Below are 20,759 nucleotides of genomic sequence, written 5' to 3' on the forward strand. Positions count from 1 at the left end.
ACAGTACAAAAAGATACCTGAGCAAAATTATATGGAAATCCAGGTTTACAGCACCAGCTCATGTTTATAATGGATATAAACCATCACAGCCACAGGACTTGAAGTGTCCTTTAGCTGTGAAATTGTGGTCTTTTCAAAGCTGTTTAAATGGGTAGAGGTTAACTGGGCCCAAATTTTGCTATAAAAGCAGAAAGCCAGCAAATAATATGATGACATATAGTCAGTGCCTGGAACTGTCCCACATCAAAGGTGTCCTTCTGGGAAACCTGACAGAGCACAGGACTGGTTAAAAGTTATGAAACCACAGGGGATGGACTACCTGTCCATGAATCCCTGGCTACATGACTTCCAGCTAAAAACGTGCTGTGCAAATGGCTTGTCTCAGAGAGTGGTCTTGCTCATCTCATTTCCACTGTCATACAGCAGAACGGGGTGGACCTGGGCTCAGCACAAATCAGCCGTGTATTCAACATAACTTTTTTCATATGTTCCCAATATATAATTTTGATCTGAGGGACACTTACTGATTAGAGAGTATTTACAAAATTCAGAGCGAGTCCTGGGTTATCCAGAGGCTCAGGAATATGGGTCCAGCCTTCTGGTTCCCAGTAGCCTCTGACACATCTCAGTCTCTGCTCAGGATTAATGGTCTTTTGCAGGAGCCCAGGGAGGCAGAGAGAGCACTTGTGCAGCACTTGCATCTCACCACTTTGCATCCCCTCTTCTTGCTTTGCAGAGTACTCATGTTGATGGGCACAAGAAGAACAGTGTGCGGCACAAACTGGTCTCCTTAACGCTCAAGAAGAAATCCAAACTGACGGAGGAGGTGAGGGGAGACGTTTGGCCGCCTGGCAGCACAAGTGCCGTTGGATTGTCTGCAGCCCTCTCTGACTCTCTTCTGCTTTTCCCTAGACAACATAGAACCAGCCCTCCTCTGGGTTTGGCGCTACCTGTCTCTCTGCCTGAAAGATTTAAGGAGTGTTTAAGGGGAAAGGTTGGCTTCCCGTGTCTCCTTGAGTCATTCTGCACCTCGCGCCGGCCTCCCCTCGGCTCCTGTTCTCCATCCATCCAGCACCTTCCCTCCCCTCTTTCACAGCCCTCCATCCAGCTGCTGATACCTCTCACCACTCTGTGATGGTCTGATTGCTATCCCTGCTGTTAGTTTCCTGCCCGTAGATAGCAGAGATGGGGTCTCCAACAGCACTCTGCTCCACTCCTGTGCCAGGGACAGAATTCCCCATGGGAGCAGTTACCCCAGGCTGAGAGCTTTTGAGAAGTGCTATCTCAAAAGAGTCAGGAATGATAAATCTTTCAGGAGGGGATGATGGAGACAATTGATAGACTGCCCATTTCCAGAGCAGGCACCATCTTACCTGGCTACAGCTGCTTGAGAGCATGAAGATTGCTCTGTGAGATATTTCCGTAGGGGTCAGTGGGGAGAAACCGGGCCCAATCCAGCTCACCCTAATTGGCTCTGAAGATGCTCTAGGAATGTCCATCTCTCTAAATGGAGATGGGGTTGACTAGCTGAGACAGTGAGCTGCTAGGCAGACAAGTGCCATCCTTGTTTTCACAAACAGCACCCCTTGTTTTCACAAACAGCACCCTGCTTATGCAGTTTCAGCTGCACCATTAGCATGGGGAATTTTGCCTGTGAAAACACTGATGATTATTTTAATATGATTAGATTAAAGGGACAAGTCCTCCTTGGCAATTAGATGGTTTATTCCAAAGAACTTTGGTGTCCCTCTTCCAGAAGCAGGACCAGCTCAGAGCTGGGATACAAGGGGGTGCCATCGTAGAAACCCTGGGACAGGACCAAGCAGGTAGAAGTGTAACTAGACAGGACCCTTTTTAATTTCACCCACACATGATTAAAGCCGACGCAGTCAAACCCTCCCATTCCCTTTAAAATCCTAGATCAAAGAACTGAGAGCCCTCCTGGCTGGTGGAGGAGTCCTTCTGGGGAGCACCACACACTTGGGATGGGGGTGGGGGGGCCCACAGTGACTGGCTGTCCTGAAAGAGACCAATACGTTTGGTTGGCAGGTGACAAAGAGACTTCATGATGGTGAGTCTACGCTGCAGGGTAATAGCATGCTCGAAGACCGACCCACTTCCAACCTGGAGAAGCTCCATTTCATTATTGGTAATGGCATCCTCAGGCCAGCCTTAAGGTTAGACATCAAAACAAAGGCATGAACATGCCATTCTTTCCATTCTTTCTTCCTTGAGCTTTTCTTGAGCTATTCAAACAAGTTTGATATTGTCTGCAGCTTTACAAAGCTCTCATTTCATTATTTTCATGGTTAAGTTGTATAATGCAGACTAGGCTGGATCATGTTCCTTACTGCCCATATCAGACCCAGTGGAAAGACCATGCGGATTCAAATATTTCTGGAAGTCCTAATGACACTGGATTGGTCTTTTAAATGTCCACTCTTGTTCCTCACTTCTCTGTTTTCCATTTGACTATTGTATCTCTTTTTTTGTATGAATATTTTTAATGGTCTGCTAATGAAAAACTCAAACTCATTTCAGCTGCTAAATGAAGCATTCAAAAATTGAAAAGTGTCAAATGAAGGGCACTTGCTCATCTCTGGTTTAGCCAATTTATGTGTTTATGTTTATTAAGAGAAGTTAGTGTTAAATAATTCCTCTTTTTTATTGTTTAACTTTTAATTATTTTTAATTCCTATTGTAGGGATGAAATCTACTGTCAAATCTGCAAGCAGCTGACTCAGAACCCATCCAAAAGCAGCCACGCGAGGGGTTGGATACTGATGTCCCTTTGTGTGGGATGTTTTGCTCCTTCTGAGAAGTTTGTGAAGGTAACTTGTAGATTACATTTGTCTAATGAATTATCTACCAATACATTTTCTTTTCTACTCATGGGACCAGCTTTTCTCTTGGGTTTCACAGTAGACGAATCCTAGTCTTTGCCAGAAATGAAGATGAGAGAGTTCCTAAGGAAATTGTTCATGATCCAAGGTTCAATGTTTAATGTCAATCAGATGAGTCACTCCTGAGAAGTGACTGTCTCTTTCCTGTGACTCTAAAGGTAATGTAGACAACCAAATTACATGATGTCTCCTGCATGTAGATGTGTGAAGATGAGATTAAGTGACTTCTGGTAGGAAATTTGTTTGTGGGAGCCTGCAAGTGGAATTCACTCAACCAGAATAGCCCACATTTCTCCTCTGTTTCTTGAAGGCAGAGGCCTGTGCATTCAGCATTTACTGGCTTTGACAGTATGACCTCAGGCATCTACTCTACCATAACTGGCAAGTAGAGCACAGCCAATTACAAATATAAATTTATACTAAAAAAATGCACATAGAAAGGGAAGGATTTAGTTTACATGGAAGTACATTTGGAAAGGTGCTCTCTGAATGATGTTATGTTCCCCATCATGTGTCATATTGAGAACATCCAATTCCAAGCAGCCACATGAGATGACATGTAACCCATCTTCAATAGCACTGTGGATCAGCAGGACTGAAGTCAGTAGGAGATGCCAAGTGGCTGACACTTTAGAAAATCAGGTTGTTCTTAAGCATTTTCTTTTTCTCTTTTTTGGGCAAAGTTCTGTTGCCTAGATTTGAACAGTGTGGTTTCCAAATTACTTAGAGAGTCATGGAATTTTTTGGGTTGGAAAAGACGTCTAAGATCAAGTCCAACCACTGCCAAGCCTACCACTAAAGCATGTCCACAGATGCCATATCTGCTTTTTTTTTTTTTTTTATACTTCCAGGGATGATGATTCCACCACTTCCCTGGACGATTTGTTCCAGTGCCTGACTGGAAATAAAGATGTTCCATTAATTTCCATAGATATCAGATTAGGTACTGGGTGTTCAGCACTGAAAGAGCTGAAGCCAAGAATAGAAATGCCTCCTTCATCCCCAGGCCTTGTCAGTGTGAAATCTAATAAAGAAGATAAATCACTGGCAAAGTCATAGGAAATTAAATTAAGTGTGGAAATGAGATCTGAGAAGTATGGTGCAGGAAGTTGTGTTGGTTTAAATCTTTAATAATAGAAGGTTTCTTTAGGATAGTGAAGCACTTGTCAGAAATAATATATAAGTAGTTCTGGAGGCTCAGACATGGAATCATACAACCACGGGATCATAGAATCACAGAAACATAGAATGGTTTGGGCTGGAAGGGATCTTTATAAGTCATCCAGCTAAACCCTGCTGCCAAGAGGGCGTTCCTTCCACTAGACCAGATTGCTCAGAGTTCCATGCACCCTGGCCAGGGATGAGGCAGACACAATTTTTCTGGACAACCTGTTCCAGTGCCTTACCCCACCCTCATAGCAAATAATGTCTTCCTTATGCCCAATCTAAACCTTCCCTCTTTTGGTTTAAAGTAACTTCCCCTTGTCCTGTCCTTCCATGCCTTTATCAAAAGTCCCTCTCCAACTCTCTTGTAGCCCCTCTAAGTTCTGGAAGGTGCTCTAAAGTCTCCCTGGAGCTTTCTCTTCTCCAGCTGAGCAACCTCAACTCTCTCCATCTGTCTCTATAGCAGAGGCGCTACAGCGCTGTGAACATCTTAGTGGCCTCCTCCAGACTTGCTCCAACAACTCAACATCTTTCTTGTGTTGGGGGCCCCAGAGCTGGATGCAACATTCCAGCTGGGATCTGGTTAGGGCAGAGCAGGGGGCAGAATTTTGCCCTGCTGCCCACACTGCTGGTGATGCAGCCCAGAACACGTTTGGCTTTCTGAGCTGTGACTGCTCACTGATGGGTCATGTTGAACTTCTTGTCCATGAATACCCTCAAGTCCTTCTCCCCAGGATTAGTCTCAATCCATTCTCTGCCCAGCCTGCGTTTGTGTTTGGGATTGCCCTAGCCCAGGCACAGGAAATTGCTCTTGTCCTTGTTGAAGTTCATGTGGTTCACGCAGGCCCAACTCTTAGGCATGTCCAAGTCCCTCTGCATGGCATCCATTTCCTTCTATGATTCTGTCATTCAAAAGTATCAACTAGAACTGAACATTTTGAGAAGGATTTCATTGATAATGAGACAGGTCTTCAATATCTATTCCAGCTCCCAGATATTCAAGTTATGCTTTGGATCCCAGCTTTATCGCATCATGTGTTAAATATGGGCCAAGGCATATTAGCACTCCTGTTCTTTGCACCTTTCTTTCAGCTAACAGTAGGTCTAGGTGGGAAGGTTCAGGCACAAGGAAGTAGGAATGTGAAAAAATATGTAATTGCATAGTTCATTATTAGCAATAGCACGATTAAACCTACATTTTGACATTGCATCAACCATTTACAATCATTTGCAGCAGATCTCTGCGGGGTGCGGAGGTTCAGGTACATCACACCATAACCAATATGATCCAGTGAAGTCAAATTAATTATACCTAAAAAGACTATATTTTTAATAAATCTCTGCTGTCCATGCATCTCTAGCTAATACATGATTGGTTAATCCTCGCTGTTCACACGTCTAAAATAGAATACTGATTGGATCACCCAATTTTTCACGAGTCTTGCTGTGGTCATCTGGCCCACCCATGACTCACTTTTTTCTTACTTTCCCAAGCTTGCTGACAAATTGCTGAGTCCTGATGACTCTTCTTCTTGCATCTTCTTCAAGGATATACCAACACCATTTCTGAATATGTCCATTATTCATTGTTTGTGAACGTGTCCATTGTCCATTATTACAAGCAGGCTGGATTGTGCATCGGCTGAATAATGGCCATTGTCTAGCAAGAACTCCTCAATCTGCAAAAATCTCTCAACAGATCTCATCCCTATAACCTACCTGTGTTACATTGGTACTTCATACTGTCTCTGTAAGTTAGGATTGACAGAGATATCTGTCTCTCTGGCCGTGTTATTTATGGCTGACAGTGTTACAAAGCAGTCTATGTTTCTGAAGGAATAGCTATGTGTTATCATTCAGAGAACTCTATCTTTCTACAAAGTCTCTCAGAAAAAATTGGTTTACAGATTTATTAGTCTTTGCTAACATTTTGGCCAAAGTGTTTGTGTAAAATTTTTGAGTGTGTTATCTTTCATATTGTGGAAATCAGAATAATGTCGTTATGTTTTTAACATACACTGAAGTGCTTCAAAATCTACTTTAGGTCAAAATGCTATTTGAAATCTGACTAGGGAGATATCTATTAATGTCACTGTGAAAGATCTTTTGTGCTTTCAGTTAAATGTTCTGAGTAGCACTCATTTACAATCCTCTGGAATCATTACTTATACATGTTTTTCATTTGCTCCCATCTTTTTGGCCAACATTCAATAACATTTTATAACACATCTTTAAAATACAAAGATAGAAATCACTGGCAGCAATAGCAGGAACAGAAGAGCTTCTGCTCTGGCTTCAATCAAAGGTCTATCTGGTCTGGTATCTTATCTCCTCTGAGGCCAGAAATGCACAGTAGAAGAACAAGGCAGGGGTGCAGACTGTCTACTGTCTCTCAGCTTCCAGTGATGTGATGCAGTAACATCCAAGCCTGAGTGGTATCACTGTCATTAGTCACAGAGGGCTTTTCTCCAATAAAACATTACTTTTTGCAAATGCTCGGCCTCTTAAGCCGAAGGTCTAAACAATGTGTTCCCTGCTGCCAACAGTATTTAAGGAACTTTATCAACGGAGGCCCCCCAGGTTATGCTCCCTATTGTGAAGAGAGGCTGAGGCGGACGTTTGCCAACGGGACAAGGACACAGCCACCCAGCTGGCTGGAGCTGCAGGTATGAGCCCCTCCATGTCCTCCCCAGGGTACTGGAGCTTAGGGTTTAAGTCTTCCACTGTCACAAGAACCACATCTCTGTCAGGACAGAATGTGGGACAGCAGAATGCCTATTTCTGCCAGCAATTTTCATGAAATTCCAACATATTGCGTTCCCTGTACATCCTGGATGTGCTCCAGAGTATGTTGAAGATCAATCCTTTTGGCTGCATCAGTATTTGTGAATTAAAAATGTGCTGTTGGTGAGTCCAGCTGGCACAGAGCAAGCTCCTGTGTGTTCAAAAAACTATCTTCCAGATGAAAGTGGCTGCAGGCAAACTGCCTCCCATGAGTGGTCCCTGGGGCTTGTTTGGGGATAATTATGGCTGGAACAGGCAATTTGTGCGAATTTGCTTATTTTCTAAACTGGTCTGCAAGCATATACAGCTGTGTTCCAATGTCTATGAGCATTCCCAAGCATGCTTTTATTTTCTGGATTAGGCACCTTGATGACTGAATGTAGTAAATAAAATATCTGTGACTTCTAAGTGCTTCCAGTGGCTGGCTGTACATTATCCTGTTGATAAATATGGTGAGGTAGCACTGAAAAGCAGCCAGTCAGTGGGATCAGGAATTAGTAAGTGATTACCAGAGTGGGGTGGAGGAGTATGCAGGCCAATAGTATTGAAATGCACATAACATTATAAAGTTTGACTTTAATCCTTCAGGCGACCAAGTCCAAGAAACCAATCATGCTGCCTGTCACGTTTATGGATGGCACGACAAAGACACTGTTGACAGACTCTGCAACAACTGCTAAAGAGCTCTGTAATTCTTTGGCTGACAAAATCAGCCTGAAGGACCGATTTGGCTTTTCGCTCTACATTGCACTTTTTGACAAGGTACATCTTAACTTCTGTTCCTGAATAGTTCTGGAAAAGAAGGGGGAGGTTCTCCTTGCTGTCACATAACTTCCAGAAGGCAGAGGAATTATTTCTACAGTGCAAATGTCAGCATGATTTTCACAAAAAGAGTAGTCAAACTATGCAGCTGGGTTGTAGGAAAATCTCTTTCCTCTGAATATCCTTGGAGATATTCAGAGTTTAACAGGAAAATGCACAGAGAAACCCATTCAAAGATGCACCTGTTCTGACTAGTCTGGTGGACCAGAAACCTTCAGAAATTCCGTTCCTCCTAGAAGCTTATGTGATGCTATTCTCTTACTCTCAGTTAAGCTTATTAGAGATGAATTTCCAGTAAAACATCCTACCTGGATTTTTATGCAAGGGAGCCAATTAGATTTAATTGGAAAGCTAACAGTTGAAATTAAGCATTTGAAATGAGATAAAATCCAAACTGCCATGCCTGCATTGGCATTTAACCTACTTTATTTGACCTAAAAATATATATTTCTCAGAAATTCTGTTAAAATAAAGGTGAGCATAAATGAGAGGGGCAAAGTTTCATCAGGTGAGACAACAGCTGCAAGTCAGTGAAACTGAAGTATACCAAGAGCTGCTGTATAAGAGGATGAAATACATTCTCACCTACAGATGTGGCCACCTCTGCCTCTAGGTGGGGAAGAAAATAGTTTACACTCTGTGTTCTTCATCTTTTTTGAGGAGACATTCAGCAAAGGATGCTAAGTCTGAGGAGATGTAGTGCTTTGGGGGCTTCATGGCAGACCCCAGTGAGGAGACATGTAAATTTCTGTAACGGGACAGGCTCTTTTATTCTGGGTTTTTCTGATGCTTAGCTAGGTTGGATCCAAGTCCATGACTTTGAAACAGCACATTTCAAAGCACAGTATGAATCAACAATAGTTTAAAATGGGACCATTGGCTTTGCTGAATCATGTTGATGCTCTTCTTTCAGTCTGGATGGGAAGCTGGAGCTCAAAATGTAATGGCTCACCCAGCCATGCTGCAGGACTCGGCTGGCTAGATGACATAGACCATTGATTATTTTTGTTATTCTGATTATAAAGGTAGTCTGAGTGACTCAAAAATAGATCTCTCTACCTAAAACGGTCTGCATTTGTTCAGGTGAATGGCACATTTCTCTCTGCCCTGCCTAGGTGTCCTCACTGGGGAGTGGCAATGACCACGTGATGGATGCTGTGTCCCAGTGCGAGCAGTATGCCAAGGAGCAGGGAGCGCAGGAGCGCAATGCACCGTGGCGGCTCTTCTTCAGGAAGGAGATCTTCACCCCCTGGCACAACCCCAGCGAGGACAACGTGGCCACCAATCTCATCTACCAACAGATTGTGCGAGGAGTGAAGTTTGGGGAGTACCGGTGTGACAAGGTGTGTGACCTCAGCAGCTCCCAGTCTGGTCCAACAAGTATCTTTGAGATGGTGAAACAGGTTACAATGAAGGGGATGATAAATATTCCTCCCTGGAAACCCATTAGCTTGGGCATTATGGTACTCACTTGGAAAACAGGAGCTACAGCAATCAGATTCTCTTGACTGGGCTTGGAAGCTTCCATGTGCTGCATGAGCATTCTTAACAATGAACATGGTAAGACTTAATCATAGCTTTCAGTGGTCAATGCCCTGAACTTTAGATGTGCAAAAAGGTGCAAAAGGTAAAGTTCTGCCAAAAAGAAGCATCCCCACACAATTATGTAGTACACCCAGCCTCCACAACATGCTTCTTGAGTAGTGGAGGATGGATGTTGTGATGACTTGGTGACAGCATTAATTTGATTTGTTTGGCTCCCACAGGAGGAAGATCTGGCAGAACTGGCTTCCCAGCAGTACTATGTGGACTACGGGTCAGAAATGGTACTGGAAAGGCTGCTAAATCTAATTCCATCCTACATTCCAGACAGAGAGATCACAGCTTCAAAAACAGTGGAAAAATGGGCTCAGCTCATTATAGCTGCACATAAAAAGGTGGGGACAGTAGATCACCTGTCAAGGACCATGTCATGTTTCAATAGCTTCATTTGCCTTTTAAACATGTGTCAGACATCATAGCTCAGCTCTTAGCCTGGCCTAAAGCTAAAACTGTGAGAAAGGGTAGGGCTAGTAATCACCATATTCAGCTTTACCATTGGTTTTTATGCAAGATCTGGCAAAAGACATCTTGCAAAGATTTACTGTGAGATGCAAAACACCATCTCAGGGATGGCATTCCTGTTACACGAGATTGTGGTGTTACCGGTTGTATTACAGAGAAGGTTCATGTCTCTGGGTAATGTCAGGGCTTTATTGTGCCAAGCACTGTATAAAACCTCCCTGGCCTCAATTAGAACATTTGTGACACTTTCACACAACAACACTTCCCAGTACTCATTACCCAGTACTCCTGACCACTCATGAGGGGTGATGTTCCTGGCATGAGCATGGGCATTCATTTAACATCAGGAGCCATCTTCAGATCAGGATCCCTACTATGTAAACATCTCCATGTGCATGGGGAGTCCCACCTGAACTTAACTGTCAGTGGAGACACAGGGATTCACTTAGATCTTGCACATCCCCCATCAGCCTGTCGGCATTGTACAGAAGCGTCAGGTGTCTAAGGATGCCCTAAATAAGGGGCTTAAGGGATGAGTGTCTGCTTCCAGCTAAAGGAATGTCAAGCTGAAAAGCAAATACTTACTTTAGGGAAACCCACAGTCTAGTGAGACAAACCTCCCTGAGACTGGTCACTCCAAATGCTTGCCCAGCCTTCTCCAAGTCAAATTATTCCATAAAGTGGGAACTGAAGGCCAGGACTTTGACCAAACTGTCACTTGTTCCTGTAGCAGTTTGGCCCTTAGCCCCACTGAGACCTCAATTAATATTTGGTCCAAGATCTTCAGGTTACATGGATTGATTTTCCTTGCTCCCTTCCTGGATATAACTGTGTTTTGCTTCATGTTGGTTGTGGTTTGCTTTTTTCTGTAGGGAATTTATACTCAGAAGAGGACAGACCCAAAAAAGATCAAGGAAGAAGTAGTGGATTTTGCACGTTTCAAGTGGCCTTTGCTGTTTTCTCGATTTTATGAAGCCTTCAAATTCTCAGGTGAGTCAGTAGAGCACATCCCCAGAGCACAAGCTGCTCTAAAGCAAAAGGAAGGAGAGGTGGGGATTCCAGAGACAAGAAGGGAGCCTTCTAGATGGTCTTTTTTGGACACATTATTTTTTGTTGCATTCTGATTAGCAATGGCTCAGGCTTTGGGTCTGCCACTATTTGTCTCCCTTAAAAAACCACAGAGCTTTTTTGATAATTGCATCCTCCTTTAAAACGTTTTCCATATCCTAAGACCCTTCATGAGCTGATTGAATGTCTTGTCTTAACCCCAGGGCCAAGTCTGCCTAAAAATGATGTGATTGTAGCTGTCAACTGGACAGGGGTGTACTTTGTGGATGAACAGGAGCAGGTTCTCTTAGAGCTTTCTTTCCCAGAAATCACAGCTGTGTCAAGCAGCAGGTAAGGAGGAATAGACTGGGCTGGCAATCTCACCATAGATCAGTCTTCTTCCAGGCTTTGCCTCTGGATGTCATTATGTTTCATGTTTATGTCTCCTATAAAAATATATCCCAGAGGAGGAAAGCTGCAAGGGCAGAGTTTCACCCTGGCCACCATTAAAGGTGATGAATACACTTTCACCTCCAACAATGCAGAGGACATCCGGGACCTGGTGGTGACCTTCCTTGAAGGACTAAGGAAACGATCCAAGTATGTGGTCACTCTCCAAGACAACCCAAATCCAGGCAAGTAAATAGCCCAACTCAGTGGTAAATGTAGAGATAGACTTAATATTCCTGAGGAATTTGGAAAAAAAAGCCACTGCTAACTAATGGTTGGGGGTTTTTTTGCAGTGGGAGAAGAATCTGGGTTCCTCAGCTTCCTTAAAGGAGACTTGATAGTTCTGGACCAGGACACAGGAGAACAAGTGATGAACTCGGGGTGGGCTAATGGGTTCAATGAGCGGACCAAGCAGAGAGGGGATTTCCCAACTGATTCCGTCTATGTCTTGCCTACCGTCACCATGCCTCCATTGGAGATTGTGGTAAGCAGTCTTATGGAACTACACAACTTGGTACAATGTCCTGGGAGGTCAAAGCCTTCATGGAGTGCTTAGATTTGGCCAAGTCTCCCTGAACGTAAGGCAGAAACCAAAGAGGATGAGAGAGGTAACAAGCTGTCAAGGCAAAAGTGATCTCAGCCTTTCTTCTGATCTTGGCACTCAGGACACCACAAACTTGTGACTTGGAATGTCCATGAATTGTGCTAAATCCTTCCAGCTGGCCTGATTGCTTAAAGATGTGTTTGTGGTTGGAGGGAACTGCTATATTCACATGTGGAGCTGTAGGTTCCAGAGCACAGTATCTTCCTTAGGAAGTGATCAACACTATGGAAATACTTGTTATTCCTTGCATCAGTGATTGAGAATGGCAGAGAGAAATGACAACTGCACAGTTCTAACCAACTGTTAACAGGAATTGATGGATTATTCTCATTTTCACTGTTCTTGTTTTATATCTGCTTCCTCTCTTTGAATACATAAGATACCAGGTAACAGAGAGCTTTTCATCCCACAGGCCCTGGTCACAATGACCCCTGACCAACGACAAGATGTTATCAGAACCTCGCAGATGGCAGTTTCAGACAGTGAAGAAAGAGTAAAGCCGTACACCTTGGAGGAATTTTCCTATGATTATTTTAGGTGATTTTTTTAACCATTCTCAAAAATTATGGGAGTCCATCTGCAGGTAGCTTGGGAATCAGGAAATTTTTGCTACTGGGAAAGACTCTGAATACCCCATTGTGTGACTTTGTACAACTGCAACTTTTGGTTTAGGTCATGGCATTTGAGCTGCAGGTTTTCCACAGACAAGGTTTTGTAAAGTATTTCTTCTCAGCAGAGGTGTAGCAATTTGAAATTTAATATTATGTGGGAGGATCTTCTTAAGGCTATATAGGAATTTTCATCTCAGTTCCAAAAATTTAAATGTGCAGCACTACTGAATGCAGCTGACCAAAGCTTCCACTTCTGTTTGGATGGGCTGGCAATCCAAACCGGCAGATCAGATCCTCTGAGATGTCTTCCCCTTGTCAGGCTAATACTGCTAAGTGATATTCTTTCAGTGTGGCTGTTCCAACCAGCCCATTCATTGCCATCATCCTTCCTGTGGCTAGAAGATTTTTGGGATAGGGTGGGTGATTGTGGTGTCATTAGTGAGGTAGAGTCTACAAGAGACTCTTCTGAACCATAGGAGAGTACAAGTGGTTCTCTTTGAGCAGAGCTGGAGCTGGATACTTGTTAAATGGTGATGTCCCTTTTGATGTAAGAGTTCGTTAGCCAGGTGCTATAAGCAACTGCCCTAGGCGAAACATTGGCCATAAGCTGTTCCTATTTTCCCTGTAATCTCTCCACCTCTTGCTTTGTGTTTGCCACCAGACCACCTCCAAAGCACACCCTCAGCCGGGTCATGATCACCAAGAGCCGTGGAAAGGACAAGCTGTGGTGTTACACCCGTGAGCCCATCAAACAGCCACTGCTGAAGAAGATCCTGGGCAGTGAGGAACTGTCCCAAGAAGCCTGTATGGCCTTTATTGATATCCTTCCTCTGCTTGGGAGTCCCCTTGGGAAACAGGTCTGACAGGCAAAGAGCTGAACTGGCTCTTTAGGGCTCCGAGCAAAGCCCAAAGAAAGGTTTGAGGTCTCTTTGAAAGGCTGTGGGACCATGCCACAGGCTTGGAAATGGGTCTGCACCACAAATGTTACCTTAAGCATCCTTGAAATCTGAGGTGTGTCTACTTCTTAATCAGTGAGGATTCAGGGACCAGTTGCTGGGTCCTGCTGGTCCACACACACTGACACTGTTCTGTCTTGGTTCAGCTGACTCTCTTCCAAATGTACCTGCTGTGGATGGCCACAGCCCTAGTTAGTCCACATGGCCTTGGAGACAGAGTTTGATGCCAGAATATCCCTTTGCAGCCACTTCTGTAGTCATGTGTAGGATGTCTTTAGCAACATCATCAACAGAGGGCCTTCACCAAATATCCCAGTTAGCTCATCCTTGACTCCCACCTCCCACCTGTGCTGAAATATATGGGTGACTACCCATCCAAAAGGACCCGCTCAGTCAATGAGCTGACAGACCAAATATTTGAAGGTGCCTTGAAAGCCGAACCCCTAAAGGATGAAATCTACTGCCAGACCCTCAAGCAGCTCACAGACAACCACATCAAGTAAGAGCTCTTTGTTCCCCTTGGCCCAAATGCAGTAGAATGTGTTGGGCAAAGCAGTGTCTGAAGTGTCCGTGCCACGAGTGATTTTCTTTTCCTCCTGGGTCTCTTCTTGTGCAGATACAGTGAAGAGAAAGGCTGGGAGCTGTTGTGGCTGTGTACAGGCCTTTTCCCTCCAAGTAACATCCTCCTGCCCCACGTCCAGAGGTTCCTGCAATCCCGGAAACATCACCCCTTGGCAGCAGACTGCATCCAGAGACTCCAGAAAGCCTTGAGGTATGGCACTGAAAGACTCCCAGTCCTGACTGTACCACAACTTCCAAATATATGTGAAAAAATACAACTGGGAGGTATTTTGGTGTCTGGGGGCACAGTGAAAGCTCACAGCCTCTCTCTGTTCCACCAAACTGATTGAAAGGGACATTGGGTTTCTGATAAGCAGTGCAGAAAAATAGAAATTAATCAACTTCATCCAGGTCCATTTCAGTAATTTTCTTCTTTTTTGGAAGAAAAATAATATTAAGAAAATAGCTGAAGTTACTCAAAAGGATATGCATTAAAAGGGGAAGATTTAAAAAAAGGATTCTTGCTATGATGATGCTGTGACACTTGCCATCTCCTGTTTTGCAGGAATGGATCCAGAAAATACCCACCCCATCTGGTAGAAGTGGAAGCCATTCAACACAAAACAACTCAAATTTTCCACAAGGTTTACTTCCCTGATGACACTGATGAGGTAAATGTGGGAGAAGGAAATTCTTTTCTGTCAGGATGGTTGTCAATTTTCTTACTCTCAAAAATCTCAGAAGAGGCTAATATTGGTTCTGATTCAGAAAAGCTCAGGCTTTCCAGAAGCCTCTGGGCCAAGGCATAACAAGGAAAATCCATCCTTGTCTACTCAGATTTGTTGCAAATTGTGTTTTTCAATATATGGGTGCTTTGCTGCTGTTCACTGGAGGCTTTAGAGTATGACTGCAGACAGAGGGAAACTGGATGGGCTAATCTATTCACTCACAGTAGCTCTCAGGCCTTGGCTCTCAGTTATTTGGAGTATAACCAGCAGATATTGTCCCCCAATGATACTCAAAGGAGTACCATGATGGTCCCCCCAGGAAATGGGCAGACTATTGCAGCACTGGCAATTAGGTGACTGAAATTTCCCCCTCTGACCTGAGATGACACAGAAATGATACCTGCACTCAGGAAGCTCTCACTAAGCATCTTACATACTGGAAAGGCAGCTAATCATACTGATGCCAGAGCAGATAGGCATGTCCTTGCACATACTGCTGTCTCACTACTGATTGATCTTTCTATGAGGCTCACATTTCTCTCTTTCCTCATACCCCTGGGTACAACTAAATTTCTGTATTTCTAAGTGAGTTTATTTATAAAACAGTCCCCATCCATGGAAGGAAAAGGATGATTCCTCTGCAGCAGCTAGGAGTGCCCTTGTTTATCTGTAATGGAGAGTTGAGAGAACTCTTGGGGTTTCTCATCACTTTGAGTATTTTTTCCTACATGACAATGGAATGAGCATGACACTACTTCATACACATGCCTCTGTGTGAGAGCCAGTAGAAATAGGCAGGAGGGACTTCTACACTTGGACAGGTGTGCTGTGATCCATTTGGCCATGGAAGCCACCAGGTGGAGAGAGTGGCATCATTCCAGTACAACATGCATCTGCACTGATGTGGTGCTGAGCACTAGCAGCACTGAACCCCAAATCAGACTCTTGTGGGATGTGGAACGTGGGTCCTGGTAGTTTGGAGGTTCAGTTGTGCATGTGGTGGTCAGAAGTTTAAGTTTCTTAAACTGCTATGAGCTGAATCGCATTAAGTGGGCAGAGCTGAACTGAGGCAATGTAAATGCTGAGCACAGCTCAAAAGGCAAAACCAGAATTGGGATGTGCATACGAATGGGACAGACCTTTAAACATCCTATGCTTTAGATATCCATAAAACAGGAAGCATTTTCCCTCTATTCAGCTATCTAGAAACCAAGCATCTGGCTTAGACCTAGTCTAAGCCAGGCATCTGACTTCCTCATCATCACTGGACAGACAGTTAGGACAAATCAGCCTGGAGATCTCTCACTCTGTCTTTCCCACGCCTCTTTCCTCAAACAAGTAGTTCTAACACTTTGCTGTTGGATCAGAAAAATCTCTTGCATTGCCTGGACAGCTCTGGATAAGCCAGTACAGAATATAGATACAGCATCACAAAGCACAGTGGTACAGCAGTAGCATGACAGAGCTTCTGCAGACATCCCTTCAATGCCCAGAGCCCCAGTCCACAGTGTCACTGATTTCACTGGTGGTGAGCATCTAAACCCCTTTGTGCATGTGCACCTGGAGGTCCTCAAAGAGAGCAAAAGTGGAAATTAACCCTTAGATGGCAATGGTGATCTTCCTCTCTTTGTAGGCATTTGAGGTGGAATCCAGCACGAAAGCCAAGGACTTCTGCCAGAACATCTCCAACAGGCTGCTCCTGAAGTCCTCTGAGGGCTTCAGCCTCTTTGTCAAAATCTCCGACAAGGTGAGTGACCCACCCAGGGGCTGAGGTAGCCCTGAGGTACCCAGGATAACCCACTTGGCAGTAGGTACAACTGGTGGAGCCAGAGCCATGTGGTGAGAAGCATTTCTCTACAAGCTGTGTGGCATTCCTAGGTCAGATCTGACCTGATGCAGGTGAGGTTTGCAGTCCCACAGCCCTGACTTACAGCAGTCACCCCAAAGCACTTAAAGCACAGACAGGCAAAGCTCTCCTGGCCTGTTGCTGAGTTGGGTTTATAAGAAAGGACTAAGTAAGAAAAATGTGCAGCTTAGAGCTGCCTCTGGCAACTGGGAGAAATCTCTGGAGATAGTCATCAGGAAGGGAAAGGAAGGGTTGTGGTGAAACAAGTTGCAATAAGGAGTAATGGGTGAAATTAGAGACAGAGCCTGAAGCAAGGTGCTGGTATTGGCTTTCTCACATCAGCAGTTCATAACACATCAGTGTAAGAAGTACAAAGCAGTGAGCACAACCACAGGAGATGGGCTGGGCAATGGCCAACCCTGCCTGTGGAGTCTTGCCACTTGTTTGGGGCACCTCAATATAAGCAGGAAATAAAGATGTTAGAGAGGGCTACTACAGTGGTGCAGGTCCTTGAGGGGAAGGCATGTGAGGAGCAGCTGAGGTCACTTGCCTTGTTCAGCCTGGAGAAGAGGAGACTGAGAGGAGACCTCATTGCAGTCTGCAACTTCCTCATGAGGGAAAGAGAAGGGGAAGACACTAATCTCTTCTCTGGGGTGATCAGTGATGGGACTCAAAGGAATGGCATGAAGCTGTGCCAGGGAACATTTCGGTTGGATACTAGGAAAAAGTTCTTCACACAAAGGGTGGTTTGGCACTGGAGCAGGCTCCCCACGGAGGTGGTCATGGCAGCAAGCCTGACAGAGTTCAAGGAGTATTTGTACAATGCTCTCAGGCACATGGTGTGATTCTTAAAGATATCCTGTGCAGGGCCAGAAGATGGACTTTGATGATCTTTCTGGGTCTCTTCCAACTCAGGATATTCTGTGATCCTATTGTATGACTTACTTGCTCAGCCTTCATGACTCTGTGCTGTGTCCCTCAGGTCATCAGTGTGCCAGAGGGAGATTTCTTCTTTGACTTTGTGAGACACCTGACAGACTGGATAAAGAAAGCAAGACCAGCAAAAGATGGTAATGATGATTTTTTTTCCAGTATGAGTTCACAAACAGCCTTCCTACTTCCCTCCATCCCTTTCAAACAAGATTGACCACATAGTCTGCCACAAGCATTGGAACAGGCTGTTCACGGAAATGGTGGAATCACTGTCCTCTAGTGTTCAAAAAAATGTAGGTGTGGTGCTTAGGGATATGGCTTTGTGGTGCTCCTGGCAGTGTTAGGTTAATAGTTGGGCTTAATCTTATAGGTCTTTTCCAACCTCAGTGATTCTGTGATCCTGTGATCTGTTGGGCCACACTGATGGGAGTGGTGCTCTCTGCACCATCCCTGGGGACATCACCTGGGAGGTGATCCATCCAGGAGCAGCAAAACCTCTGCTCCAAGGCTCTTCCTGGCCCCTGTGAGAAGCACCTGCTGGAGGCCATCTCTCCAGGAAGTGCCTGCAGGAAGGTTTCAGAGGTGGGGTTCATCTCACCTCACTGACCACATCCAAAGTGGAACTGGCTGCAGCTCTGCTGAATTTACCAGTGGCTGTAAGACACAGGTGCCTCCAGGGTACAACTCCTCTGTCCTGTGTTAGCTGTGGGGACTGTCCATGAAGTACAGTTGTGCAAGTGAACCCAGACACTTTTCCCACCTTATTAAAGCCTTGCATGGCAGTGATGTGGTTTGTTGTGCAAAGTCAGAGCCCACTTGGCCTTGTGAATGCCCCTGTCCCTGCAGGCTGTGGTGGCACACGGGCACTGCTGGATGCAGACACTGATTGCCAGCTGATACTCACACTAGCTGTTATGTTTGCTTCACTTGCACAGGTATAGTGCCTTCCCTCACCTACCAAGTGTTCTTCATGAAAAAACTGTGGACCAACACAACGCCTGGAAAGGACTCAATGGCGGACTCAATCTTCCACTATTACCAGGTGTGCCGGGACTCTGCAGTAGCAGTGGAGACTTGGGAGGGATCAGGAGTGGGTTGCAAAGGCTTGTCCACCTGCAGATGTTCCCAGGGAACAGCCTCTTAACCAGGGGCTGGATACCTCCACAAACTCCATTTAGCATGTAAGAGTGAAGGTGCACAGACATGGTCTCTATCTTTCTGCTGCTCTTTCCTCCGTGCAGGAGTTACCAAAGTACCTGCGTGGCTACCACAAGTGCTCACGGGAAGAGGTCCTGCAGCTGGCAGCTCTCATCTACCGGGTCAAGTTTGAGGATGACAAGTCCTATTTCCCCAGCATCCCCAAACTCCTGAAGGAGTTGGTGCCTCAGGACCTCATCCGCCAGCTCTCTCCGGATGACTGGAAAAGGGTAAAACAGCAGCTTGATTCCTAGACCAGGCCTGGCTGGGAGATGCCCAGTCTCTCAGGTGACTTGTCTGACATTCAGTGTTGAAGTTGGACTGCCAAAATCAGTGACACCTGGTCCTTCTGGAGCCTTACCAGAGCTTCAGCTTCCCTGGCACCACTGAGAGGAGAGATTGTACTTGCATGTTCACATACACATGCCTTGCCCCAGATTTTCTTGGCCTGAGACTGTGGCTGTACTGGTGGATGCAAAGCCAGATGGAAACATGCTAAGAGATGTTCTTATGAAGAGGTGGTCTTTGATTTAATGCAGACTACTGCTTTACACAGGGAGAGCTGTGGCACAGGCGCAAACAGGTCTAGCCTTAAAATAGTAGAGGTATCTCACTGCCAAGAAATAGTCCAATAAGTGCTTTCTGTTTCCTGTCTGATATCAGGATCTCAGGGCTGAAGGTCTCTCAGCCTGCTCTGCTGCATAAATTGGATAATCACAATTTGTAATATCTTTAATGGAGTCACCAGCTCAGCTTATTTAAAAAGGACCCGCCTTGGTTCCAGGCCCTGCTCCGGTGACCAGCCAGCACATTTTTGAAGTGTTATTGGAACAGAGGCTAGAGCCAAACATCAAGGTCGGGTTGGGCAGAACCCAGAGCAAGCTTCTCTAGTGGAAGGCAGCCCTTTCAAGGTCCCTTGCAACCCAGACTCCTCTATGAGTCTGTCATTGTGGAACTGATGCTCCTTTCCTGCAAACATCCCTGGTGCCAGGTTCTGCAAACCCTCCATCTCTGTTGTGTTCTCTGTTGCAGTCCGTCGTGGCATACTACAATAAACACGCAGGCAAAACGAGAGAAGAAGCCAAGCTTGCCTTTCTAAAGATTATCTTCAAGTGGCCTACATTTGGATCAGCATTCTTTGAAGTGAAGGTACCTGCCCTGGGGTTCTCTGGCAGCTTTTATCCAAGATCAGGATCCTTGTACCACAGAGGGGTTTCAGATCTGAACTAGACTGGGACAATCCTGATGAAACAGGGAAAAGTGTAATACGCTTAATTGGAGACCTGCAAACACATTTGTTTATTGCTGCTCTGCCTCTTTACCCAGACAGAAGCATTGTAGAGCTTCAGCATATCTCAGTCATTGGGGCTGTTCCCACGGCTGTGCTGCTGAACACACAAGAGCTCTTCTCTGTTTTGCCAAGGCAAAGGGGAACCTGGTTTTTTTTTCCAAGGGATGTGTCTGTACCCACCACAAACCAAATCCATCCACCGTGGCACTACAGTTCCATCAAGGACAGTAGAAGCCAGTGCTGTCAGAAGAAGACAGGGAGAGAGGAAATAGGAAGGGGTCTGATTTTGCTTGACATGTCCCCTAACCAGATCATCACTTTTCCAACAGCAAACTACAGAGCCAAATTATCCAGAAATCCTCCTAATTGCCATCAATAAGCATGGAGTCAGCCTCATTGATCCGAAAACCAAGGTAAGCAAAACTTGGGTATTCACCAGATGCTCCTGAGCCCAGTCCCCAGGCCCTTATGGAAGACATCCCAAGGAGCATGTTGTTCAGTACTTAGAGAGTTCTCTTTAAGCCAGGTTAGAAAGGCTGGATAGACAGAAAATTTTCTGGAGACAGAAATTCACTGTTGCACTGAGGCAGCCCAGACTTTTTCAACAAAATACAGATTGAGAGCATCAACTATTAGGGCCCTGTACCTGGAGGATGCACACACTCCTTCCTTAATCCTTTCACAGGCAATAGGAGAGGAGTTGGAGTAAATGAGATCCTACTAGTTACTTCCACCACCTGCATTACAATTCTATAGTGTAGCAGTCCTCCACAAGCTCTGGAGGATCTGGTCTTGATC

General features: G+C 45.1%; 1 protein-coding gene across 6 annotated transcripts in view; it reads left to right on the forward strand.

Moving 5' to 3' along the window:
• MYO7A (myosin VIIA) overlaps nucleotides 1–20,759 on the forward strand; it is a 103,278-nt gene that overhangs the window by 75,754 nt on the left and 6,765 nt on the right. For 3 of the 6 annotated variants that reach the window (XM_074534988.1, XM_074534987.1, XM_074534989.1), the window contains 22 exons: nucleotides 737–994; nucleotides 2,050–2,177; nucleotides 2,705–2,831; nucleotides 6,614–6,733; nucleotides 7,440–7,613; nucleotides 8,789–9,016; nucleotides 9,440–9,610; nucleotides 10,610–10,727; nucleotides 11,009–11,135; nucleotides 11,250–11,419; nucleotides 11,528–11,718; nucleotides 12,251–12,375; nucleotides 13,111–13,268; nucleotides 13,751–13,904; nucleotides 14,022–14,177; nucleotides 14,532–14,637; nucleotides 16,328–16,441; nucleotides 17,523–17,610; nucleotides 18,409–18,515; nucleotides 18,715–18,900; nucleotides 19,703–19,819; nucleotides 20,291–20,374. In XM_074534988.1, coding sequence (XP_074391089.1) covers nucleotides 737–994; nucleotides 2,050–2,177; nucleotides 2,705–2,831; nucleotides 6,614–6,733; nucleotides 7,440–7,613; nucleotides 8,789–9,016; nucleotides 9,440–9,610; nucleotides 10,610–10,727; nucleotides 11,009–11,135; nucleotides 11,250–11,419; nucleotides 11,528–11,718; nucleotides 12,251–12,375; nucleotides 13,111–13,268; nucleotides 13,751–13,904; nucleotides 14,022–14,177; nucleotides 14,532–14,637; nucleotides 16,328–16,441; nucleotides 17,523–17,610; nucleotides 18,409–18,515; nucleotides 18,715–18,900; nucleotides 19,703–19,819; nucleotides 20,291–20,374 — 3,207 coding nt within the window. The remainder of the gene's footprint in view (nucleotides 1–736; nucleotides 995–2,049; nucleotides 2,178–2,704; nucleotides 2,832–6,613; nucleotides 6,734–7,439; nucleotides 7,614–8,788; nucleotides 9,017–9,439; nucleotides 9,611–10,609; nucleotides 10,728–11,008; nucleotides 11,136–11,249; nucleotides 11,420–11,527; nucleotides 11,719–12,250; nucleotides 12,376–13,110; nucleotides 13,269–13,750; nucleotides 13,905–14,021; nucleotides 14,178–14,531; nucleotides 14,638–16,327; nucleotides 16,442–17,522; nucleotides 17,611–18,408; nucleotides 18,516–18,714; nucleotides 18,901–19,702; nucleotides 19,820–20,290; nucleotides 20,375–20,759) is intronic. The other 3 variants (XM_074534992.1, XM_074534990.1, XM_074534991.1) reach the window with 1 other exon arrangement.

Source organism: Zonotrichia albicollis, chromosome 2 (genome assembly GCF_047830755.1).
Source record: "Zonotrichia albicollis isolate bZonAlb1 chromosome 2, bZonAlb1.hap1, whole genome shotgun sequence".
NCBI lineage: Eukaryota > Metazoa > Chordata > Aves > Passeriformes > Passerellidae > Zonotrichia > Zonotrichia albicollis.